This window comes from Rutidosis leptorrhynchoides, chromosome 7 (assembly GCF_046630445.1).
Source record: "Rutidosis leptorrhynchoides isolate AG116_Rl617_1_P2 chromosome 7, CSIRO_AGI_Rlap_v1, whole genome shotgun sequence".
Classification (NCBI taxonomy): domain Eukaryota; kingdom Viridiplantae; phylum Streptophyta; class Magnoliopsida; order Asterales; family Asteraceae; genus Rutidosis; species Rutidosis leptorrhynchoides.
In genome coordinates this window covers 120,110,970-120,133,224 of record NC_092339.1, presented here as the reverse complement: position 1 = coordinate 120,133,224, position 22,255 = coordinate 120,110,970, and the positions used below count along the sequence as shown (strand labels likewise).

The window sequence follows — 22,255 nt, the reverse complement described above, 5'->3', positions numbered from 1 at the left end:
ATTATATTATACTAACTCATGCATCAGTTCCCAACATTACTTCAATAACATTCATATTTTAAGCTCGAAAGTTTACAGAATATAGAAACTAACAGTTTCTATATGATGTAACATTGATAGTATGAAGAGATTAATGATTTCAGATAAGAATAGTTATGAAAATATCTTCAGAAATATGGAGGATATTTATAATGAAAGATACTATGATATCTTGGAATTTCTAATATCGAAGGATGGTGAGAAAATTTGGCCGCAAGAATTTGGAGTCAGAAGTAAAGTATTCGCTAAAGATTTCATCAGAAACAGAATCATCAGGATTCTTAATGTACAAGTTAAGTCCTTGTGATTTGTTCAGAGACTCCTTCGTAGTTTACTCAATCAGTTTTTCAGTTTCAAACTTTTTCTGAGCTTTGCCAACATACAATTCTTTATCATCAACTTTTGGCTGTTGAGGTCGTTTACAGTTTTTGTTGCTTCATTCAACTTTTCAAAATTTAGAGTATTAATTTGCAGACTGGGTGCTTTTCAGAATTTCAGAATGGAAGATCATAGTTCTAAGAGATGAATGTTATACATATAACTGTTGATGTAGACATACTGTGAGTTTTCAAAGTACTGATTATTGATTCCCGGTAATTGGCATGGCAGTTCTCGTTACAAGATGCGGATGAGTATATGATAGGGTTTTCAATGAATAACTATAATGACTTTTTGGAGAGGCTAAAGTCAAAGGGTAATGAAGTTGTTGGTACATCTGCTAATAATGTGGTGGAATGTAAAAGGTTCCCCGGTAACAATAAAAGAGCACGCATATATATCAAGGTTATAATAAGGTTGTTTTGAACAAAAAGTCGAAGTTGACTTGCTGGAGCTGTGACAAAATTGGTTAATTTGAAAAGGAATTGCAAAGTTATTTTTGGTAATAACAATGCCAAAGGAGCTAGCACAGATATGTGTTAAACGTTTACTCAGTTTCCGAGAGTTTTTTAGGTGCATAACTGTATGCATCAATCTTTTCTTCCGTAGATGAAGTGTGGTTGGTTCATTCTCTAGATTGAGGTATTTTTAATAATCATGAAAGATTTAAGCGCAGATTGTAATCATTAAGATACAAATGAGGTTTAAGATGAAACTGTAACGACCCAGATTTTGCCACTTGTTGGATTCTGATAGATCAAAATCCAAATACGAAATTGAATGAAAATGGGTATTCTGTGGTGAATGGATTCATATCTCTGTGGATGTAAGTAGGATAGTAAATGATTGTTGAATAAGATTCGAATAATGTACAGTGTAACTTATTAATGTGAAATCTAAATATTCCTCGGGTATTACCTACCCGTTAAAATATTTTCATCATTAACAGTTTGTACAAAAGAATTTTTAATTACAATCCTTATGAAAATATATATACTTATATATTTTTTTCAGATGTAATCATGGATTTAATGAGTTAATATAATATTAAACTCATTTGATTTATCATTAGAACTAGAATACATAATCTCTAAAACATTAGGGATTACATAATCGCCATGAAGAACGAAGATAATTGATGTAGAACGATACGTAGAACGATGATTATGCTTGAGGTATAGATTATGAGGTTGATACGTGTGATGATGTTGTTGTTGTTGGTACTGGTTATGCTGCTGGTGCTGCTGATGGTGGTACTGTTGCTGTCAGTGCTACAAGTGTTGTTGGTGCTGAGGTTGGTGTAGTAAGTATAGCTTGTAATTCACGCACCATTCTTGTCAGGGTTTCTATCCTACCCTCTATCATTTCTATCCATCCACTCATCTGATTCGATAGATCTTGATTATCAATTTGAAGTTCCCTAACTTCTTCTAATATTCCCATTCGATTGGTATTCGGGAGTAGAGGTTGAATATTTTCTGAGATTGCAGTAATGCGACCTTCGAGGTGGAAAACTTTAGCAAGAAGGGTGAATACAGTGTTGTGCATAGGTTCACCGGTGAGTACATCGTTTTCTCCAATGTTAGGAGGTAAGTTTGGTTCGCGGTAGGGCTCGCCTTCTTCATTTATCCATCGAGTGAGTAAGTCTCGGACCCACCCCCATCTCCCCCAGAAAGAAAAATAGCTAAACGGTGGAGACACTTCGGGTTCATTGACTTCGGAGTCTACTTCAATACGCATCTCGAAATTGCTTCCGAAACTAATGGAATCCAAGCTAGGTGTAGGATCCATCTCTTATGATCAGTTAGAGGATTTTCGATATAAAATGATTTTCGGTTATCGGATAATATTCTAATTATATAGAATATCTAATATAGTACAGAAGATCCCGTAGATTACGGAGGAAATTAAGGAAACGTGTCAGATAAAGTCTACAGTAACAGATACGCTAAGATATGGATTTGTCTTTACACTATTCATGAATCAATGCCGTAGGATGTGTCTAGACTAGGAATGATAATCATGTAATTTCCTAAGGATGATAAGCAGATGATTTTCGACTAGAAATGATAAGCAAAACTTTTGACATGCAGACACGGTTGAAGTCCAGACTCACTAATGCATCTAAACAACTATCAGTTAGACAAACTAATGCAAGACCTGGTTCGCTAAGACCACCGCTCTGATACCAACTGTAGATACAGTGGGGACAACCACCGTCCCACCCAGTGCCTTCCCAGCTAACCGCCTGGTGACCACTGAGTGTACCTCAGATACTGATTTTAGGGCCTGCCTATCGGCTACTGCCAACCCTCGTAAGGGATCGCAAGGAGTAAGAGCCAATGCTTCGTCACAGGTAACAATGTGAGAACCTCCTTTACGACTAACCCACCACACATGGACTGCGTTATACCTGCTCTGATACCAACTGTAGAGACCCGTCCTAATCCATCCGGACGAAGTCCATATCGATTATAAACGATTCACAACTGTTTATTACATCGCGAGGTACTTGACCTTTATATGATACATTTTACAAACATTGCATTCGTTTTTGAAAAGACAATCTTTCATTACATCAAAAGTTGATGGCATGCATACCATTTTATAATATATCTAACTATAATTGACTTAATAATAATCTTGATGAACTCAACAACTCGAATGCAACGTCTTTTGAAATATGTCATGAATGATTCCAAGTAATATCTTTAAAATGAGCAATTGCACAGCGGAAGACTTCTTTCATACATGAGAATAAACATGTTTTAAAGTGTCAACCAAAAGGTTGGTGAGTTCATTAGTTTAACATAAATAATCATTTCCATCATTTTAATAGACCACAAGATTTTCATTTTTCAGTTCTCATAAATATACGTTCCATGCATAGAGACAAAAATCATTCATATGGATTGAACACCTGGTAACTGACATTAATAAGATGCATATAAGAATATCTTCTATCATTCCGGGAAATCCTTCGGACATGATAAAAAAGAATTCGAAGTACTAAAGCATCCGGTACTTTGGATGGGGTTCGTTAGGCCCAATAGATCTATCTTTAGGATTCGCGTCAATTAGGCGTTCATCAATTCTCAAAATTAGTGATGTTCCCTAATTCTTAGGCTACCAAGCAAAAAGGGACATATTCGGCTTCGATCATTCAACCATATAATGTAGTTTCGATTACTTGTGTCTATTTCGTAAAACATTTATAAAAATTGTGCATGTATTCTCAGCCCAAAAATATAAAGGGTAAAAAGGCAAATGAAACTCACCATACTGTATTTTGTAGTAAAAATACATATGACATCATTTAACAAGAGTATGGTTGACCTCAGATTCACGAACCTATATTATTAATGTATATTAACACATATATTTGTAATCGAACAACTTTATATATAGTATATCTTAGTTTATATGTTATATGTATTTAATTTGTATATATTTAAAATGATTAATATTTATACATGTAGATATCTTAATGTGTATATTAGTATTTTATCAATAATTTGTTATTTGTAATATTTATAAAAATAATGTTATTATGTTTAGTATATAATTATATGTAATATAAATATAATATTTATTTGTATTAAAAATAATAATAAAAATGATAATTAAAATAATAATGATAATTAAAATAGTAATGATAATAATAATGATAGTTTTTAATAATAACGTAAATTAATAATAATATTATAAATAATAATGTTTTTATATAAAAATCATTTCAATAATAATAATAATAATAATAATAATATTTTTAATGATAATTATAATAATAAATAAAATGGTAATTTTAATAAGAATGAATAAATAGTAATAATATTATTAGTCATAATAATCTTCATGTTAAATTCCTAACTTATAATTATGAACATTACAGCTCTAATTCATAATCTTAATCTTAATCGTACATGTGTTAATATAATCATAATCTTTTTCCATAATCCTAACCATGTCATCTTTTATTAACTTCGTAAAATATTTATGTTATTTTATTAACATATTCATAATCATAATAATCTTGACAATAATAATAATAATAATAATAATAATAATAATAATAATAATAATAATAATAATAATAATAATAACAACAAATATAAGACTACCATAGAATATCAAGCTTAAAAAGAATTAAATGCCACTGCCCAGATTTGAACCCACGACCTCTAGTTCCCTTATACGCACCTTAACCCATCTGCTCTGTCTATGCATTTATACTCAGATTCGTCCCTTAATTCTTTTAACCTATCATCACCATCCCTATTAATCTAGCCCAACAACACAAATGATCGCGGCCCAACTGCATGTATAGTTCTCGGCCCAACATCCAAATCAAATAAGCCTACTTCGTTGATCCGGTATTTATACTTTTATAGGGATTAATAATTCGGAAAACATGAAATAAAAAGGGTCGGCTCTCTGCTATACAGCTCATCATTCTTTATCCAACCTAACCATTATTCTTTTCACGTTACCTAATCCTCTTCATTGTCGACTGTAACAGAAAACGTAACGGTAGCAGTAGCAGTAATTATCAAGTAGCAGCGGTTGTGAATAGATGAGAGATAGCAAGCAATTTCGATGTATGAGGTTGTTTTGGCTATTGGTTAAGGCTCGACAGGAAATATTGTACAGATGGTTACGTTTAACAGCTCGTCAAGAAAAGGTTAGGTTTTTATTAATAATTGAATAGAATTGAATAGATGGTGGTGATCTAGAAATAACGAGTAAAAGAAACCGATTAATAATATTTAGTCGATGATGTTTGGTTTTCGGTTTACAACATATTAGAAAATAGAAGAAACAGATAATAGTAGCGGGTAGGGTGGTTAATTATGGTGATGTTCAATTAGGGATGAAGAAGGTTTCAAGCGATGGTTTATGGGGTCGTCTATGATGAGGGTTCTTGGAGAAGATGAACCGAGGGCTGGAAGCAAGTAGTGATAGTGTGGATTGTGGGTTTGTGATGTTGTTTTGGTGATGGTTGGAACGAAAAAGAAGCACGACAGATTAGTAGCAGAAAAATAATAGCAACATAGCAACTATAAATAAGTTATCGAATACGAGAGCTGTTGGTTGATTGGTGGGTATACTCGATGTTATTTCAACATGAGACAGAAACGTGAAGCTGATAGGATTCAATTGAAATGGAAACCAAATGGCTTTCGTTTAAGTGTCGAACAAAATCCAAGAAAACAACAACAAATTGCAGCTATACTTTATGGTGGTTCGATGATATGGTTTGGGTTGGTTTACGGCTGCAAAACTATTGTTGAGTGGTCGATGATGTTGGGTCTGTTTGGAAAAGGAATCGAACAAAACATTAGCCATAGTATGTATATGTTTAGTGATGATGAAACAAGAACCCATAGTTGCAGTTTGTATGTAGTTCAAATAATAACCGAAACCGATGGTTGTAGTGGCGGTTTGGGTTACTTTTGAACAGAAAGTAAAACGGATAATCTAATTAGGATTAAGTAAACAAAGATGTTGTACTTGGTAGTATGGCAGGAACATTAAGCAATGGTGGTTTTGTGGTTCTCGATCAATCAACAAACCTTGAACGTAAGGTGGTGTTGGTGATTGTAGGAGAAGATTCACAATGATGGTGATTCATTTGGATATACTGCAGTAGAGTGTGAATGAGAGGTTAAATTGGCGGCAGATTATCGCCTCATTTTTATTATTATTTTTAATCCAAATAAATATTATATTTATATTACATATAATTATATACTAAACATAATAACATTATTTTTATAAATATTACAAATAACAAATTATTGATAAAATACTAATATACACATTAAGATATCTACATGTATAAATATTATTAATGTATATTAACACATATATCTGTAATCGAACAACTTTATATATAGTATATCTTAGTTTATATGTTATATGTATTTAATTTGTATATATTTAAAATGATTAATATTTATACATGTAGATATCTTAATGTGTATATTAGTATTTTATCAATAATTTGTTATTTGTAATATTTATAAAAATAATGTTATTATGTTTAGTATATAATTATATGTAATATAAATATAATATTTATTTGTATTAAAAATAATAATAAAAATGATAATTAAAATAATAATGATAATTAAAATAGTATTGATAATAATAATGATAGTTTTTAATAATAACGTAAATTAATAATAATATTATAAATAATAATGTTTTTATATAAAAATCATTTCAATAATAATAATAATATTTTTAATGATAATTATAATAATAAATAAAATGGTAATTTTAATAAGAATGAATAAATAGTAATAATATTATTAGTCATAATAATCTTCATGTTAAATTCCTAACTTATAATTATGAACTTTACAGCTCTTATTCGTAATCATAATCTTAATCGTACATGTGTTAATATAATCATAATATTTTTCCATAATCCTAACCATGTCATCTTTTATTAACTTCGTAAAATATTTATGTTATATTATTAACATATTCATAATCATAATAATCTTGACAATAATAATAATAATAATAATAATAATAACAACAAATATAAGACTACCATAGAATATCAACCTTAAAAAGAATTAAATGCCACTGCCCAGATTTGAACCCACGACCTCTAGTTCCCTTATACGAACCCTAACCCATCTGCTCTGTCTATGCATTTATACTCAGATTTGTCCCTTAATTCTTTTAACCTATCATCACCGTCCCTATTAATCTGGCCCAACAACACAAATGATCCCGGCCCAACTGCATGTATAGTTCTCGGCCCAACATCCAAATCAAATAAGCCTACTTCGTTGATCCGGTATTTATACTTTTATAGGGATTAATAATTCGGAAAACATGAAATAAAAAGGGTCGCCTCTCTGCTATACAGCTCATCATTCTTTATCCGACCTAACCATTATTCTTTTCACGTTACCTAATCCTCTTCATTGTCGACTGTAACAGAAAACGTAACGGTAGCAGTAGCAGTAATTATCAAGCAGCAGCGGTTGTGAATAGACGATAGATAGCAAGCAATTTCGATGTATGAGGTTGTTTTGGTTATTGGTTAAGGCTCGACAGGAAATATTGTACAGATGGTTACGTTTAACAGCTCATCAAGAAAAGGTTAGATTTTTATTAATAATTGAATAGAATTGAATAGATGGTGGTGATCTAGAAATAACGAGTAAAAGAAACCGATTAATAATATTTAGTCGATGATGTTTGGTTTTCGGTTTACAACATATTAGAAAACAGAAGAAACAGATAATAGTAGCGGGTAGGGTGGTTAATTATGGTGATGTTCAATTAGGGATGAAGAAGGTTTCAAGCGATGGTTTATGGGGTCGTCTATGATGAGGGTTCTTGGAGAAGATGAACTGAGGGCTGGAAGCAAGTAGTGATAGTGTGGATTGTGGGTTTGTGATGTTGTTTTGGTGATGGTTGGAACGAAAAAGAAGCACGACAGATTAGTAGCAGAAAAATAATAGCAACATAGCAACTATAAATAAGTTATCGAATACGAGAGCTGTTGGTTGATTGGTGGGTGTACTCGATGTTATTTCAATATGAGACAGAAACGTGAAGCTGATAGGATTCAATTGAAACGAAAACTAAATAGCTTTCGTTTAAGTGTCGAACAAAATCCAAGAAAACAACAACAAGTTGCAGCTATACTTTATGGTGGTTCGATGATATGGTTTGGGTTGGTTTACGGCTGCAAAACTATTGTTGAGTGGTCGATGATGTTGGGTTTGTTTGGAAAAGGAATCGAACAAAACATTAGCCATAGTATGTATATGTTTAGTGATGATGAAACAAGAACCCATAGTTGCAGTTTGTATGTAGTTCAAATAATAACCGAAACCGATGGTTGTAGTTGCGGTTTGGGTTACTTTTGAACAGAAAGTAAAACGGATAATCTAATTAGGATCAAGTAAACAAAGATGTTGTACTTGGTAGTATGGCAGGAACATTAAGCAATGGTGGTTTTGTGGTTCTCGATCAATCAACAAACCTTGAACGTAAGGTGGTGTTGGTGATTGTATGAGAAGATTCACGATGATGGTGATTCATTTGGATATATTGCAGTAGAGTGTAAATGAGAGGTTAAATTGCAGGCAGATTACCGCCTCATTTTTATTATTATTTGTAATACAAATAAATATTATATTTATATTACATATAATTATATACTAAACATAATAACATTATTTTTATAAATATTACAAATAACAAATTATTGATAAAATACTAATATACACATTAAGATATCTACATGTATAAATATTATTAATGTATATTAACACATATATTTGTAATCGAACAACTTTATATATAGTATATCTTAGTTTATATGTTATATGTATTTAATTTGTATATATTTAAAATGATTAATATTTATACATGTAGATATCTTAATGTGTATATTAGTATTTTATCAATAATTTGTTATTTGTAATATTTATAAAAATAATGTTATTATGTTTAGTATATAATTATATGTAATATAAATATAATATTTATTTGTATTAAAAATAATAATAAAAATGATAATTAAAATAATAATGATAATTAAAATAGTAATGATAATAATAATGATAGTTTTTAATAATAATGTAAATTAATAATAATATTATAAATAACAATGTTTTTATATAAAAATCATTTCAATAATAATAATAATAATATTAATAATATTTTTAATGATAATTATAATAATAAATAAAATGGTAATTTTAATAAGAATGAATAAATAGTAATAATATTATTAGTCATAATAATCTTCATGTTAAATTCCTAACTTATAATTATGAACTTTACAGCTCTAATTCGTAATCATAATCTTAATCGTACATGTGTTAATATAATCATAATCTTTTTCCATAATCCTAACCATGTCATCTTTTATTAACTTCGTAAAATATTTATGTTATATTATTAACATATTCATAATCATAATAATCTTGACAATAATAATAATAATAATAATAATAATAATAATAATAACAACAAATATAAGACTACCATAGAATATCAAGCTTAAAAAGAATTAAATGCCACTGCCCAGATTTGAACCCACGACCTCTAGTTCCCTTATACGAACCCTAACCCATCTGCTATGTCTATGCATTTATACTCAGATTCGTCCCTTAATTCTTTTAACCTATCATCACCGTCCCTATTAATCTGGCCCAACAACACAAATGATCCCGGCCCAACTGCATGTATAGTTCTCGGCCCAACATCCAAATCAAATAAGCCTACTTCGTTGATCCGGTATTTATACTTTTATAGGGTTTAATAATTCGGAAAACATGAAATAAAAAGGGTCGCCTCTCTGCTATACAGCTCATCATTCTTTATCCAACCTAACCATTATTCTTTTCACGTTACCTAATCCTCTTCATTGTCGACTGTAACAGAAAACGTAACGGTAGCAGTAGCAGTAATTATCAAGCAGCAGCGGTTGTGAATAGATGAGAGATAGCAAGCAATTTCGATGTATGAGGTTGTTTTGGCTATTGGTTAAGGCTCGACATGAAATATTGTACAGATGGTTACGTTTAACAGCTCATCAAGAAAAGGTTAGGTTTTTATTAATAATTGAATAGAATTGAATAGATGGTGGTGATCTAGAAATAACGAGTAAAAGAAACCGATTAATAATATTTAGTCGATGATGTTTGGTTTTCGGTTTACAACATATTAGAAAATAGAAGAAACAGATAATAGTAGCGGGTAGGGTGGTTAATTATGGTGATGTTCAATTAGGGATGAAGAAGGTTTCAAGCGATGGTTTATGGGGTCGTCTATGATGAGGGTTCTTGGAGAAGATGAACCGAGGGCTGGAAGCAAGTAGTGATAGTGTGGATTGTGGGTTTGTGATGTTGTTTTGGTGATGGTTGGAACGAAAAAGAAGCACGACAGATTAATAGCAGAAAAATAATAGCAACATAGCAACTATAAATAAGTTATCGAATACGAGAGCTGTTGGTTGATTGGTGGGTGTACTCGATGTTATTTCAACATGAGACAGAAACGTGAAGCTGATAGGATTCAATTGAAACGGAAACCAAATGGCTTTCGTTTAAGTGTCGAACAAAATCCAAGAAAACAACAACAAGTTGCAGCTATACTTTATGGTGGTTCGATGATATGGTTTGGGTTGGTTTACGCCTGCAAAACTATTGTTGAGTGGTCGATGATGTTGGGTCTGTTTGGAAAAGGAATCGAACAAAACATTAGCCATAGTATGTATATGTTTAGTAATGATGAAACAAGAACCCATAGTTGCAGTTTGTATGTAGTTCAAATAATAACCGAAACCAATGGTTGTAGTGGCGGTTTGGGTTACTTTTGAACAGAAAGTAAAACGGATAATCTAATTAGGATTAAGTAAACAAAGATGTTGTACTTGGTAGTATGGCAGGAACATTAAGCAATGGTGGTTTTGTGGTTCTCGATCAATCAACAAACCTTGAACGTAAGGTGGTGTTGGTGATTGTAGGAGAAGATTCACGATGATGGTGATTCATTTGGATATATTGCAGTAGAGTGTGAATGAGAGCTGTAAGCGTGATAATCCTGATGATTGAATATGTGAGTTTCATGGGAGTGAAAGATAGTATCACCATATACGTACATACAATAATTTGATATAATAATTTGATGTGTAATTAAGTCAAAAAGCAAAAGTTGAGAAAAGGATTGCAGTTGTGGATTCTTGTTTTAGAATAACAACGGAGTAATATATATATATATATATATATATATATATATATATATATATATATATATATATTACATAAATCATAGTGCGCATACATCATATAATATTAAATATAATATAATAATATTATAATATAAATTAAGAATCAAATGAATCATAAGAGTAACAGGGTAGCAGCCACAATTTTGTATCATTCCATCGACGTCTTGTATTAATATTAATAATATAATACATATAATCTCTCAATTAATGTATTGTGTATATGTGTTTATATATAATTATGTGCTCACTAAGCGTAAGCTTACTCGTTGTTGTTTATACCTTTTATAAGTTCTGGCTTGGACGAAGAAAGAGTATGATAAACGATTAGGTAGTTGATGCTATGATGTGCTTTGGATATGACTTGAGGACTTGCTATGCATTGCTAATTTAGTGATCTTTTGGGCGGGATATATATCTCAAATGCCATGCTCATGATTTTGGTATTTAAATGTCAAAAACGGGTCAAAAATTACACTTATGAATATGTAATGAGTCTTTGGAACTAGTTGTAGTTTGGTAAATGTTGAAATTTATTGAAAAACTAGTTTGTATGTAAATGATGTTTTAAAACAGTTGGAGTTTGTGTTATTGACCAGTGGTGTCGGAATGGATTAAAATTTAAATGAGTTAAGGTGCAAAATGTGGTCAAAGTCCCTATTTTGACCTAATTCTCGATGGGGATCGTTTGAGATCTTTGATGGGGATCGAGTGATATTGCACAATATGTATGTGATCAGAACATAATATCTGATGGGGGTTGTTTGAGATCCCTAATGGGGATTGTTAAAGAAAAAAAATGTTGCCTTTTTTCTTAAAATGAAAGATGGTTGTTTCATTCAGTCTCAGAAGAAATGCCCACAATATTAAAGGTGATATTAATAAAGAATGACGAATGATAAAATTGGTAGAGTAGAGTTAATAGAAAATTTTACAGAGTAAAACTTTACACAATTTTAAAATTGACATTTAAACGATTTGTTACAATGGTGTGAGTGAGTTTATGATTTTTGATGAAGTGATGGTCTAAGTTGAAAATGTAAAGTTTTGGTGGTGTGATTGGGATGTGAGGAGTTTTTTTTAATAATGTGGTAAAATATAATTGAAAGTTAAGTTAAGTAAAATAAAGATAAAGATAAATATAATTATATTAAAAAAAGTCCACCAATCAGGAACACTCATAGGTATGAGTTCCATCGTAACTTTCTCACATGCTACTTGTCGACGCTCCCAACTCACCGACTGTGACATCAAAAATGAGCGTGGGTTGCTTGCCATGTCACAACCTAGGACGCGAGATGTGACCGCAACAATAACAAAACTCAATCCCACATAAGTGAGATATGTGAGAGGTATGATGTAGACAATCATTATGATATTTTAGAATAAAAGAAGTCATTTATTCACTCAGAGTGAAACACCTCAAAAGTAGAGAGTAATGAAATGGTAGAATCAAATATGGGGATCGAGTGATAAGTAGGTTAAGAAAAAATACGAGACGCCATGAAACTGAAAGAATCAAATTTTCATGAATTTTAAACATGTCTGAAATTAAATTTAAGTTATAAACAACAATCGAATCACCACGACGCGCTTATTATTGACTCGATTAATAGAACTATAAGCTGTGTTAAAATTAGATCCACGAAAATATAGAGGTGTAAAATAATTGAGAAATCTCGGTGGAAAATGAATTTCCCTTTACATACTTTACATACTTACATATACATACTGTATTGTAAATTGTAATGAATATGAATATGAATATTTTTTAAAAAAAAATACGGAGTACTAGTCAGTGCAAGTGACGGAATAAACACATCACACGGATCATAATGCAAGCTACAAACTAACCGTCCGATTAAATCCTATCCAACGGATCTCACTCTTTTAAAAAACCCCAACTTAATTTCAGATTTCTTATCCCGCCTTTCTATTCAAAACCCACCTGTATATAAGTCGATCCAAAATCCCCCAATTCTCATCAACACACACAAATTCAAAACCCAAAAATTTCAAATTCAAATCTAAACTTATCAATTTCTCAAAAATGTCAGGACGTGGTAAGGGAGGCAAAGGATTAGGAAAGGGAGGAGCAAAACGACACCGTAAGGTTCTCCGTGATAACATCCAAGGAATCACAAAACCTGCAATTCGAAGGTTAGCTCGTAGAGGCGGTGTAAAGCGTATCAGTGGTTTGATTTACGAAGAGACACGTGGCGTTCTTAAGATCTTTCTTGAGAATGTGATTAGAGATGCTGTGACTTACACTGAGCACGCTCGTAGGAAAACTGTTACTGCTATGGATGTCGTTTATGCCTTGAAACGACAGGGGCGTACTCTGTACGGATTCGGAGGTTGATTGTAGTAAATCGTTGTTGAAGTAGTCTGAATTGATTGTAGATCTTGTTAGGTTTGTTTGTCTTGGTTGTAATATTGGGGATCTTGTTAGGGCTTTGATTTGAAAAATTGATGTAATTTTTTTATTTTGAAGTGTAACAGGTTTTCAATTTAGTAATGCTAATTGTGTGTTTGAGCGTAATCAATTAGTTGTTTCTTTTATTATTATTTGTTATGTTATTTTATAAAATATAATTATAATTATAATTATAATTATAATTATGTTATATATGTTTTTTTTATTAAGATTGTGAAATTTATTTGTGTATTGTGGTGCTCAAGGTTGAAGAAATTGAAACTCGGGGTGTTCTTGGTGTTGGTGGGATCATTTTTTGGAGTTTTAGGTGGTTGACTTTTGTTGACTTTTGAAATAATTTTTACGATACCTGAGATTTGACCTATTTTTGGCCAAAAAAACTCGATTTATCGGTCGTTGACCGATTAAACTGGTCGCTGGCTGATTTTTAGGCAGATTCTAAAACAAGAACTCGGTAGCAACTCCAAAATGATTTCTGGGGCAAGAACTTGGCTGATTTTTGTGATTTTTGCAAACTTAATTGTGCATGTTAGTTGATATGGTGTGTTTAATACTTTTCTCATTAAAAAGGTCGACACATGAACATTTAAATCTTAAAAGCTTGGCAAAAACTGCGTAGTGATCATACACACTACAAACTTACAATACGAAGCCAAAAAATAAACTAAAAAACAAAATAGTAATTAGAAGGAAGAAAGCTATTGATAGGCAAAACCTTCTTTATTACATTATTATTTATTTATGATTTTGCTTTTGATCTCATCAGAAGGATGAAAGAACATCAAAATTTATCATAATGATTCCAGACCGTAAAGTTACTAGCGGTGGTGGTATTGGACCTTCTTGGTGGTGGTGGAGGTGGTGGTGGCGGCGGTGTGGTAGTTGGAGCGTCACCGGAAACATCACAATAACCACGTAAAATATCACCTTCTTCTGAAGTAAAACCAAGTGATTTCATCAAAGATGGCCAACATTGTCTTTCGATCTGCTCAATCGCCCTGCAACATCCTGTCCCTAAATAAGTCTCTCCGTTTAAAAAGAAGAGTATGATCTCTCCGGTGCAGGCTTGGAGTTCGAGTAACGCGTCCCAACACCCTGGTGAACCACCATCACCTTGATCGAGCTTGAGTCGGGACATTAAGGGTTGTTGCCTTGTAGTTGTGGTCAAGTTTGTGGCTGCGTTGGTTAATTGCCTTGAGTGAACTAAGATGGACATGGTCGCAAGAGCAATGAGGGATATCATGATTACTGAAGAATGGTTAGCCATGATTAGTGAAATTTTGGTGTATTATGGTTTGATATTATAATGTTAATGATAATTTGAGCTGTATATATAGCAGATGGATGAATACGTATAGGAGGGTTTACATACGTTCATTGGTAGCCTAAAGGCCATCTTATTTAAGAGACTTTAATTAACAATAAAAATAATATAAATATGTAATCTTAAAAGTCATTAATGAAATTATCAATTAATAAGTTTATTTAATAACAGTATTGCAAAACAAACGTACGTGGATACAGAAAGCTTTTAGATTAATGGTAATGTATAAGAATATAATTTGTCACAAGTATGACAAATAACAATATAGTATTTGTAAGATTCTGTTTTTTAAGTAACTTAAAACCTTTACACATTATTAGTACATTACCAGTTACTAGGTTTACTAAGATATCTATCTATCTATCTATCCACATTTGAAATTAAACCCTTAAAGGTTAACATTTAGTCTTCTATTTCTTCATCATCATCATCGACGAAGGTTTTATAGTCCACATCTTTTAATGGATATTGATTCATCATAAATGTATAGTTGTCACCTTCTTCTATCTCCCATTGTTTTTTCAGTTCCAAGATGGTTTTAGTTGCTGCAGCTGCAATCGTTGGGTTACTGTCTTCAGCCAGTCTCTGCAATGACAACACTTTCTTTATGAATATGCACTTCATTGTTTAAATACATAATACATAATTATTACTGTAATAAGTTTCAAGTCTAAAATATGACAAAATAAAGAGAAGATGGTCTGGGAACAACTTGGCTTACGAGAACTTAGTTACGAGGATTTAGAGGCAACCAAGTAAAACTTAGGTCGTGTTTGGTTCACGGAATTTTATTGATGGAATTGGAACTTAAAGGAATGTGATAAAATAGTAATTTATTAAATAATTTACATTAATATTGTAATTATATAGTATTTTTATTCTTATCTGGTATTTCACATTAATTGTTTTGACCCGTTAATGAGCCACCCATTTTTCCACCTCTATTTAAGATCATGGGTTACCTGTAAGGCTCCCATGCCTGCATTTCCAAGGGTCCACATCGACGGTGCAACTGATAAAGCATTAGCCAATGCTTTTCTGCAATATCAAATAAACAAGCATTTGGACATTGTTTAGAAAAAATATAGCCATAAAAAAAAAAAAAAAAAAAAAAAAAAAGATGCCTAATGACGTAAATTATGGTAGAAGATGTACCTTGTATTGACATCAGGAGAACTTGAACACTCGGCCAATAATGATACACTACCTTTACCATCCATTGCATCAAGATCCATTAGTGTTGCAACTAACAATTCAAGCTGTATCACATGTAAAAACAAGATATAAAATTAGCATTTTATTAAATGAATTGAGAATTTCAGTATTAGAATTTTAATTATCTTTACCACTGACCTCTTCGGGGTCAGTATAGTCAATTCCATCGGCTTCAGAGAGTGCAGATGCCATATCCCGATAAGCTTCCTGAACAACTTATACATATTAATCTCTATTTTAACATCCAGATACTAAAAAAGTCAACAATTGAACTTGAGTTTTGAACTGATTATCTTATTATTACAACTTACAAGTTGAGGTTGCAATAAGCAGTTATTAATTACAACAGTCACACATTCAATTTAGGATATTTAGTTCCACATCGGCTGCCACAAAACTGATTGTGCAAGAATAATAACTTATTACCCTGTTTCTTACCGTAAGTTTATTACGAGTAACTTTTTATTCCAACTTCACAATGCATTTTATCTTGATTCGCAAAATCATTACAAAACACAAATTCAAAACCCTGTTTTAAGAAGTGAATGATTTGTGACGAACCTGAATGGCAGTAATGCGATCAGTTGACACCTCCCCAGGGAAAAAGTCAAGGACTTTTCCATTCTTTTCGAGTGTTATTTGGCCAGCTGTGTCATCAAAAGATAGAGCTCCATTTTTCCTATACATACACATATATTTGATTTTGATATTTATATAGGTCTTCCTGAGCACTAAACTGACACTGTTCACGTAAATACATAATCCAGTGTATTTCGTCCTTTCCAGAAAACGAAGAAGGTCCACTCTCACCATCATGGTCAATCAGTTCGTTAGTCAAAGGTTCAAACAAGAACTACAAAATGTAGAGACTTGCTTGAAATTTCAAATTATTGAGATTTTGAAATATTAGTAGGTTGAATCACATGTGAAAATAGATGTAGAAAGAAGATAAAATCAAAATTATCTGAGAAAACCTCAAAGTTACCTTTAAGATCAAATTAATATAGTTCGTTCACATGTGAACATTTCACGTAATGTATAATTCAAGTGATTTTTAACTTTGGTTATCAATAACATGAACAATAACTAACACCTGCATGTAATTTGTTGCGTGATGTATAAAGACCTTGTAATTCAAAAGTTCTTGCAGTTCTGGTTCTCGTTTAAACCTAACCCATGCGTGTTAATGTACACTTTTAAATGAATGGAAGCCAGGTCATGGGTGGTCTATGAAAGTAGAAAATCTTACAGTTTGTACATCTTGCTAATCATCATATCATGGATGTCTTTTACAAACTGCAAATTGTTTTAAAAGTCAGACAAAATAAAAGTACATGACTCAAAAAAAAAAAAAAAAAAAAAAAAAAAAAAAAAAAAGAAAAAGAACAATGAAAAGATGCAGTGGCACACCAAAACATACCTCTAAAGCCATGAGTGTATCTTCCATTGCCCGCTGTCTGGCTATATAGTCAGCACGGCGAAGATCAGCCTGAATGATTATTATTATAATATTTCTCAAAGTTTGGTTGGATTATTTCGTTAAAAAATTTCAAGGTCCAGTGAAAAAAAATATCCAAAGTTATAAGTTGCTGCTATTTATTGCAACTTTTACCTTAAAGAAACAAACTATTGGAATGATAAATTAAAATATAGAAAAGAAACCAGCAATACAGAAAAAAAATTTAAGAAAAAAAAAAAAATGAAAAACGAACTACAAACACCTCCAAAGCTCCATCACTCCAATGTCGATCAGCAACGCTTTTTAATTTGGTTTGGGCTTTGTTTTTTAAGATCTATTAATAAAAGAAATCATCAAAAGTGGGGTATACAAAGATTTTGGGATATATTTTTTTTAACTAACTATACATATATACATACAAGGGCAATGTGATGAAGATGCTCAGCTCTTTTCTTCACATCATTATCAATTCTTTCAGTGTCCTCCCTTGCTCGAGCTACCAAGAAAATAAATGATCAGAAAAATTAAGTCATTTCTAAATTGTAGCATACAAAGATCTATGTAAACATATGATAAAGTCCACTAATATTAACTAAAACATGGTTTACATATTTAGACCCCAACAAAAATAAATTTATATTGATCTTGCAACAAAAGCTGATTCATTCGGAAAGACTAATAAATAATAAATTGTATAAACTTGGATCAATCAATTAATCCATTTAGTATTTTTTTCCCCCATTATCTAATCAATATAGGATAATGAATTAATGATAACAACAGAGAAGGGAAACAGTAATCGAAAACAAGGGAATTAATAAATGGTTCATAAAGGGGAGGTTTGGGCTGAAAATTACCATCAAGCTTTAAAAATCCCGAACCCAGTATAGCAACATCTTGTCGTGCCCGAGCATCCAACCTCCTAATGCCACTATAACATATAAAATCATCATATAATTAGTAAATAAACTAAAATTTAGGTATAAGAACATACACATAGGCATATAGAGAATTTTGCCACCAAGATTTATAAAACATCAAGCTAGTCAATGCACCCCACCAAAAATTCTTGTGCATAATGATTAACAACTAGCAAATGATAATATTGCTTTCAACCATAAATAGCTAAATAACTAGAGCTAGCCAACTCAACCAATTTACTTATGCATGGGTCGAATGGTCGATGATGATTATGATTACCGTGAATAGGTCAAAACTCAAACAGGTTAAATAAGAACAATTATCTATCAGGGAAACAAGTCATACAGGTTAAAAGTTGAGCAAAGTGATCAGCATTGCCAAAAACCTGCTAAAAAGTATACATTCATTTTTTTTTTTTTTTTTTAATTTATTTTTTTTTTATGAAAAAAAAATAAGTTATAGTGGATAAGAAGTGTTTTGTGTCAATGAAACCTGTATAGAAAACAAACACCGCATTGCCCATCCGGCTAACCCTACCGAGTCACCAACTTCGCACCCATTTATACAAATAGTGTTTCTCTTCAATTAGTAAAAATTATAGTCAATTTGTGACCGACTCCTACAGTTCGCTCGAGTATTATGGCATAAATATGATAGGGCAACAGTAATTACCGAGAAAGCAACACAATGTCGTTCTTGGCTCTTTCATTGACAAATCTAGCATCATTATAAGCAAACCTACAAGCATCAGCTAATGCTTGGTTTGAGTCGCCAATTCTCTTTGCATGAACGTGTTGACCTTCTCCAACTTGACTTCTGGTACATGTTACAGAACTATCAGCTACTCAATCCAATAAATGCTCGCATATGCGAGTATTTAATGTTAGTCATTTACCACCGAGAAGATTTTATTTGACATAAGTCTTCACGCCCATTAAATTTACAGTAATTAATATTTTTAATAATGAGGCAAGAAACCATCGTTGCAACCTTAGATCAACTACGAAACCCTTGAATTCATAAACTATATGATAAATTCATAAACCTTAAAATTACATGCAATCTATAAGTCTATAACCTTAGTAATATACATACTTACATAGATTAGTGTTTTTATGTGTGAACTTTAAATTAACAACACTACAAAAATAAATTTGAGCGTCTCTCATTGATATATATGAGGTATTCGAACTTCCACCTTTAGTAATGCACTCAAAAATGTGAAACTTTATCTCCGCACCCACTAACTCATCCAAGTTCATTGACAATACACGAGAGAATATAAACAAAAAATGTGAAAAAAGTCGCTCACTTTAGTTCACAAGCAAAGGTACTCAATGTTTAAATCGAAGAGAGCATTTATCGAACAACCCTTACCTAAATATCTCAGAGCAATCTTCATTGTCGCTCACACGTTCCTCTGTTTCTGCAGTTCGCGTTTCTCTTGCCCGACATACAAAAGAAGAAGCCCGTGGGTCATTCAAACTAATTATTTTTTCACACGCATTTAATTTTGCCTTGCTAATTAGCTTCAATTTTAACATAGAAATCTGTGCATGGCTGAATTTCTTGAGTGACAGTCCTTGACTGTTACCGTTTAATCTGGGATGATTAGGATTTTTAACCAATGAGTAGGTGATCCCATGAACTCTTGCCATTAACTTGTCACTGAAGGTCTTCTTTAGGACACTGCTTAAACAATATGCTAAAAGATGAGAATCAGAAGTACACAGTGTAATATATATCGTTACACAATGAAAAAGAAAAGGTAAAACCAGAAACAAATATGAACAATCAAGTTGAATTAAGGTAGGCGTGAATAATTGAGCTCTGGTCTACAAACATCCCTAGGATCAACCAAAGGTGATACTCTCTAACGGAATTAGTTGACTTATGCACTTTGTATACTTGAAAAAAGGGCAAATTCCACTAAAAGGTAACCTTTTTACCTCAATTTCAGGTAATCAATGTTTATTTTGACGTTTAAAGGATTGTTTTATCATATGTTAATTAAAAAGAGTATCATTACTTTTAAGTTAGGACTCCGTCAAAAACTTAACGATTTTAAGTAAATCGTATGCAGGCCTAATCATTGGCACTTACCTGAGTATAACGAACATATGCAAGCCTGATAATTGGCACATACGCGTGCCATTAATCTTCTACGATCATATTACAAACAAAATGAAAATTAAGCAAATATCCAGTTCGTAAGAATCATCATTCACGAGGTCTTCCATATCCTCAGGTAAGTGTCAATGATCAAGTTTGCATGTGATTTACTTAAAAAATGGAGTATCGTTAATTTTTTGACAGAGTTCTAAGTTAAAAATAACGATACTCCTCTTTTTAAACATTATCCTTTAAACGTCAATATAAACATAGATGACCTAAAATAGGAAATTGAGGTAAAAAGGTTCCATTTTAATGGAATTTGCCCTAAAAAAAACGCCTCTTATAACATAGAAACTACTTTTCCTCTTGTGAAAGCCAGGGTTTGGTAACGGTCACGGATTGATCCGGTTAGACTGCGTGTGTAAAATACTCGCCTCCATGTAACCAAACAGGGAAAACCTCATAACTTTTTTATATTTTCGGTGAGTTTTTTCGACAGCCTGCATTAACTGCCTACTATTTCTTCGTCTTACAATTTCTAACTAAATTTCTCATATGAAATACTCATGTACTTAAATTTAAATAGACTTGAACTCATACATATACAGGTTATTCAACAGATATAAACACACAACTTCATAACTTTCTTCAGATAAGGTTTTCTATTGAAAATCAATTTCAATCAAGCTACACCTCTTCCAAAACAATATGCCAGCTAGGACAGCACAATTCAAACAATTGTAACGAAATGCGCGTGTGTGTGTGTATATATATATATATATATATATATATATATATATATATATATATATATATATACAGTTTTACATAACATGCAGAATTATAGTGTAAACGAAAACCTAAATATCTAAAGCAAAAACAAATCAATAAACGAATCGTACACGATTTTTACACAATTGAATCAGCAGATTGTTTCAATTACTTACATTTCCCCAAATCAAGTGAAAATTGAAATCAGGAAACAGGAATTACCTAATTTCAGAAGAGGATAATGAAAGATGCAATAATTTGTACTCCGTATCAATTATCACCTACTGTATGAGTGAATATTCAGGGAGGGGGACCAAATGCATCGATTGAGAGTGAACGGAGTCCACAATTGAAGTTTGTGGCCCCTAGATTGCCAACAGTGTGGTTTAGTACTGAGTTATTATCGTCTGCGATGGGGGAGTTTGAGTTCTTATACGACTGATGACGTGGCAGATGATGATTGGATGGTTTGACGGAAATAAAATGGTATTGTATTAGGATTTTGTGGTTTTGGTGTAGGATTATTAAATTAAAGAAAATAGAAAAAAGGGATGGATAATGGTTGGACCTGGACCGAATGAAGGGCAGTTCGGAGTAAAAGTAATTTCACACACATCAACTTGTTTTAAGTTAATGTGAATTTTTTTTTTTGGAAATGTGTTCGGGATTATCTAGGGAGACTAAATTATTTATGTGTTCATATCTCGAAGTTCCATAATCCGCCTCCAACTTCCGATCAGGAGAAAACCCGTCCCAGTTCGATGGCATGGACGGTAATTCCTACTTCCCCAGTGCCCCCGCAGTGCGATGTGCGGAAGGTAACCTTGG

The 22,255-nt window shown here is 32.0% G+C and overlaps 2 protein-coding genes across 3 annotated transcripts; one reads left to right on the top strand and one right to left on the bottom strand.

Moving 5' to 3' along the window:
* The first annotated feature begins 13,185 nt into the window (after positions 1-13,185).
* On the top strand, positions 13,186-13,717 carry LOC139858443 (histone H4). Its single transcript, XM_071847291.1, has one exon. The coding sequence runs from the start codon at positions 13,236-13,238 to the stop codon at positions 13,545-13,547; it is 312 nt and encodes a 103-aa protein (XP_071703392.1). The 5' UTR covers positions 13,186-13,235; the 3' UTR covers positions 13,548-13,717.
* Positions 13,718-15,140: 1,423 nt separating this feature from the next.
* On the bottom strand, positions 15,141-21,810 carry LOC139857028 (senescence-associated protein SPA15, chloroplastic). 2 transcript variants are annotated; one of them, XM_071845739.1, is made up of 13 exons: positions 21,650-21,810; positions 19,919-20,230; positions 19,214-19,357; positions 18,478-18,551; positions 18,040-18,116; positions 17,883-17,954; positions 17,582-17,650; positions 17,411-17,457; positions 16,723-16,840; positions 16,300-16,368; positions 16,102-16,205; positions 15,909-15,984; positions 15,141-15,531 (listed from the first exon to the last, which is right to left on the bottom strand). In XM_071845739.1, the coding sequence occupies exons 2-13, from the start codon at positions 20,197-20,199 to the stop codon at positions 15,349-15,351; spliced, it is 1,314 nt and encodes a 437-aa protein (XP_071701840.1). In that variant the 5' UTR covers positions 20,200-20,230; positions 21,650-21,810; the 3' UTR covers positions 15,141-15,348. The 2 variants fall into 2 exon arrangements, with proteins under 2 accessions (XP_071701840.1, XP_071701841.1); XM_071845740.1 differs by having other exon boundaries at positions 21,604-21,664.
* Positions 21,811-22,255: the final 445 nt, after the last annotated feature.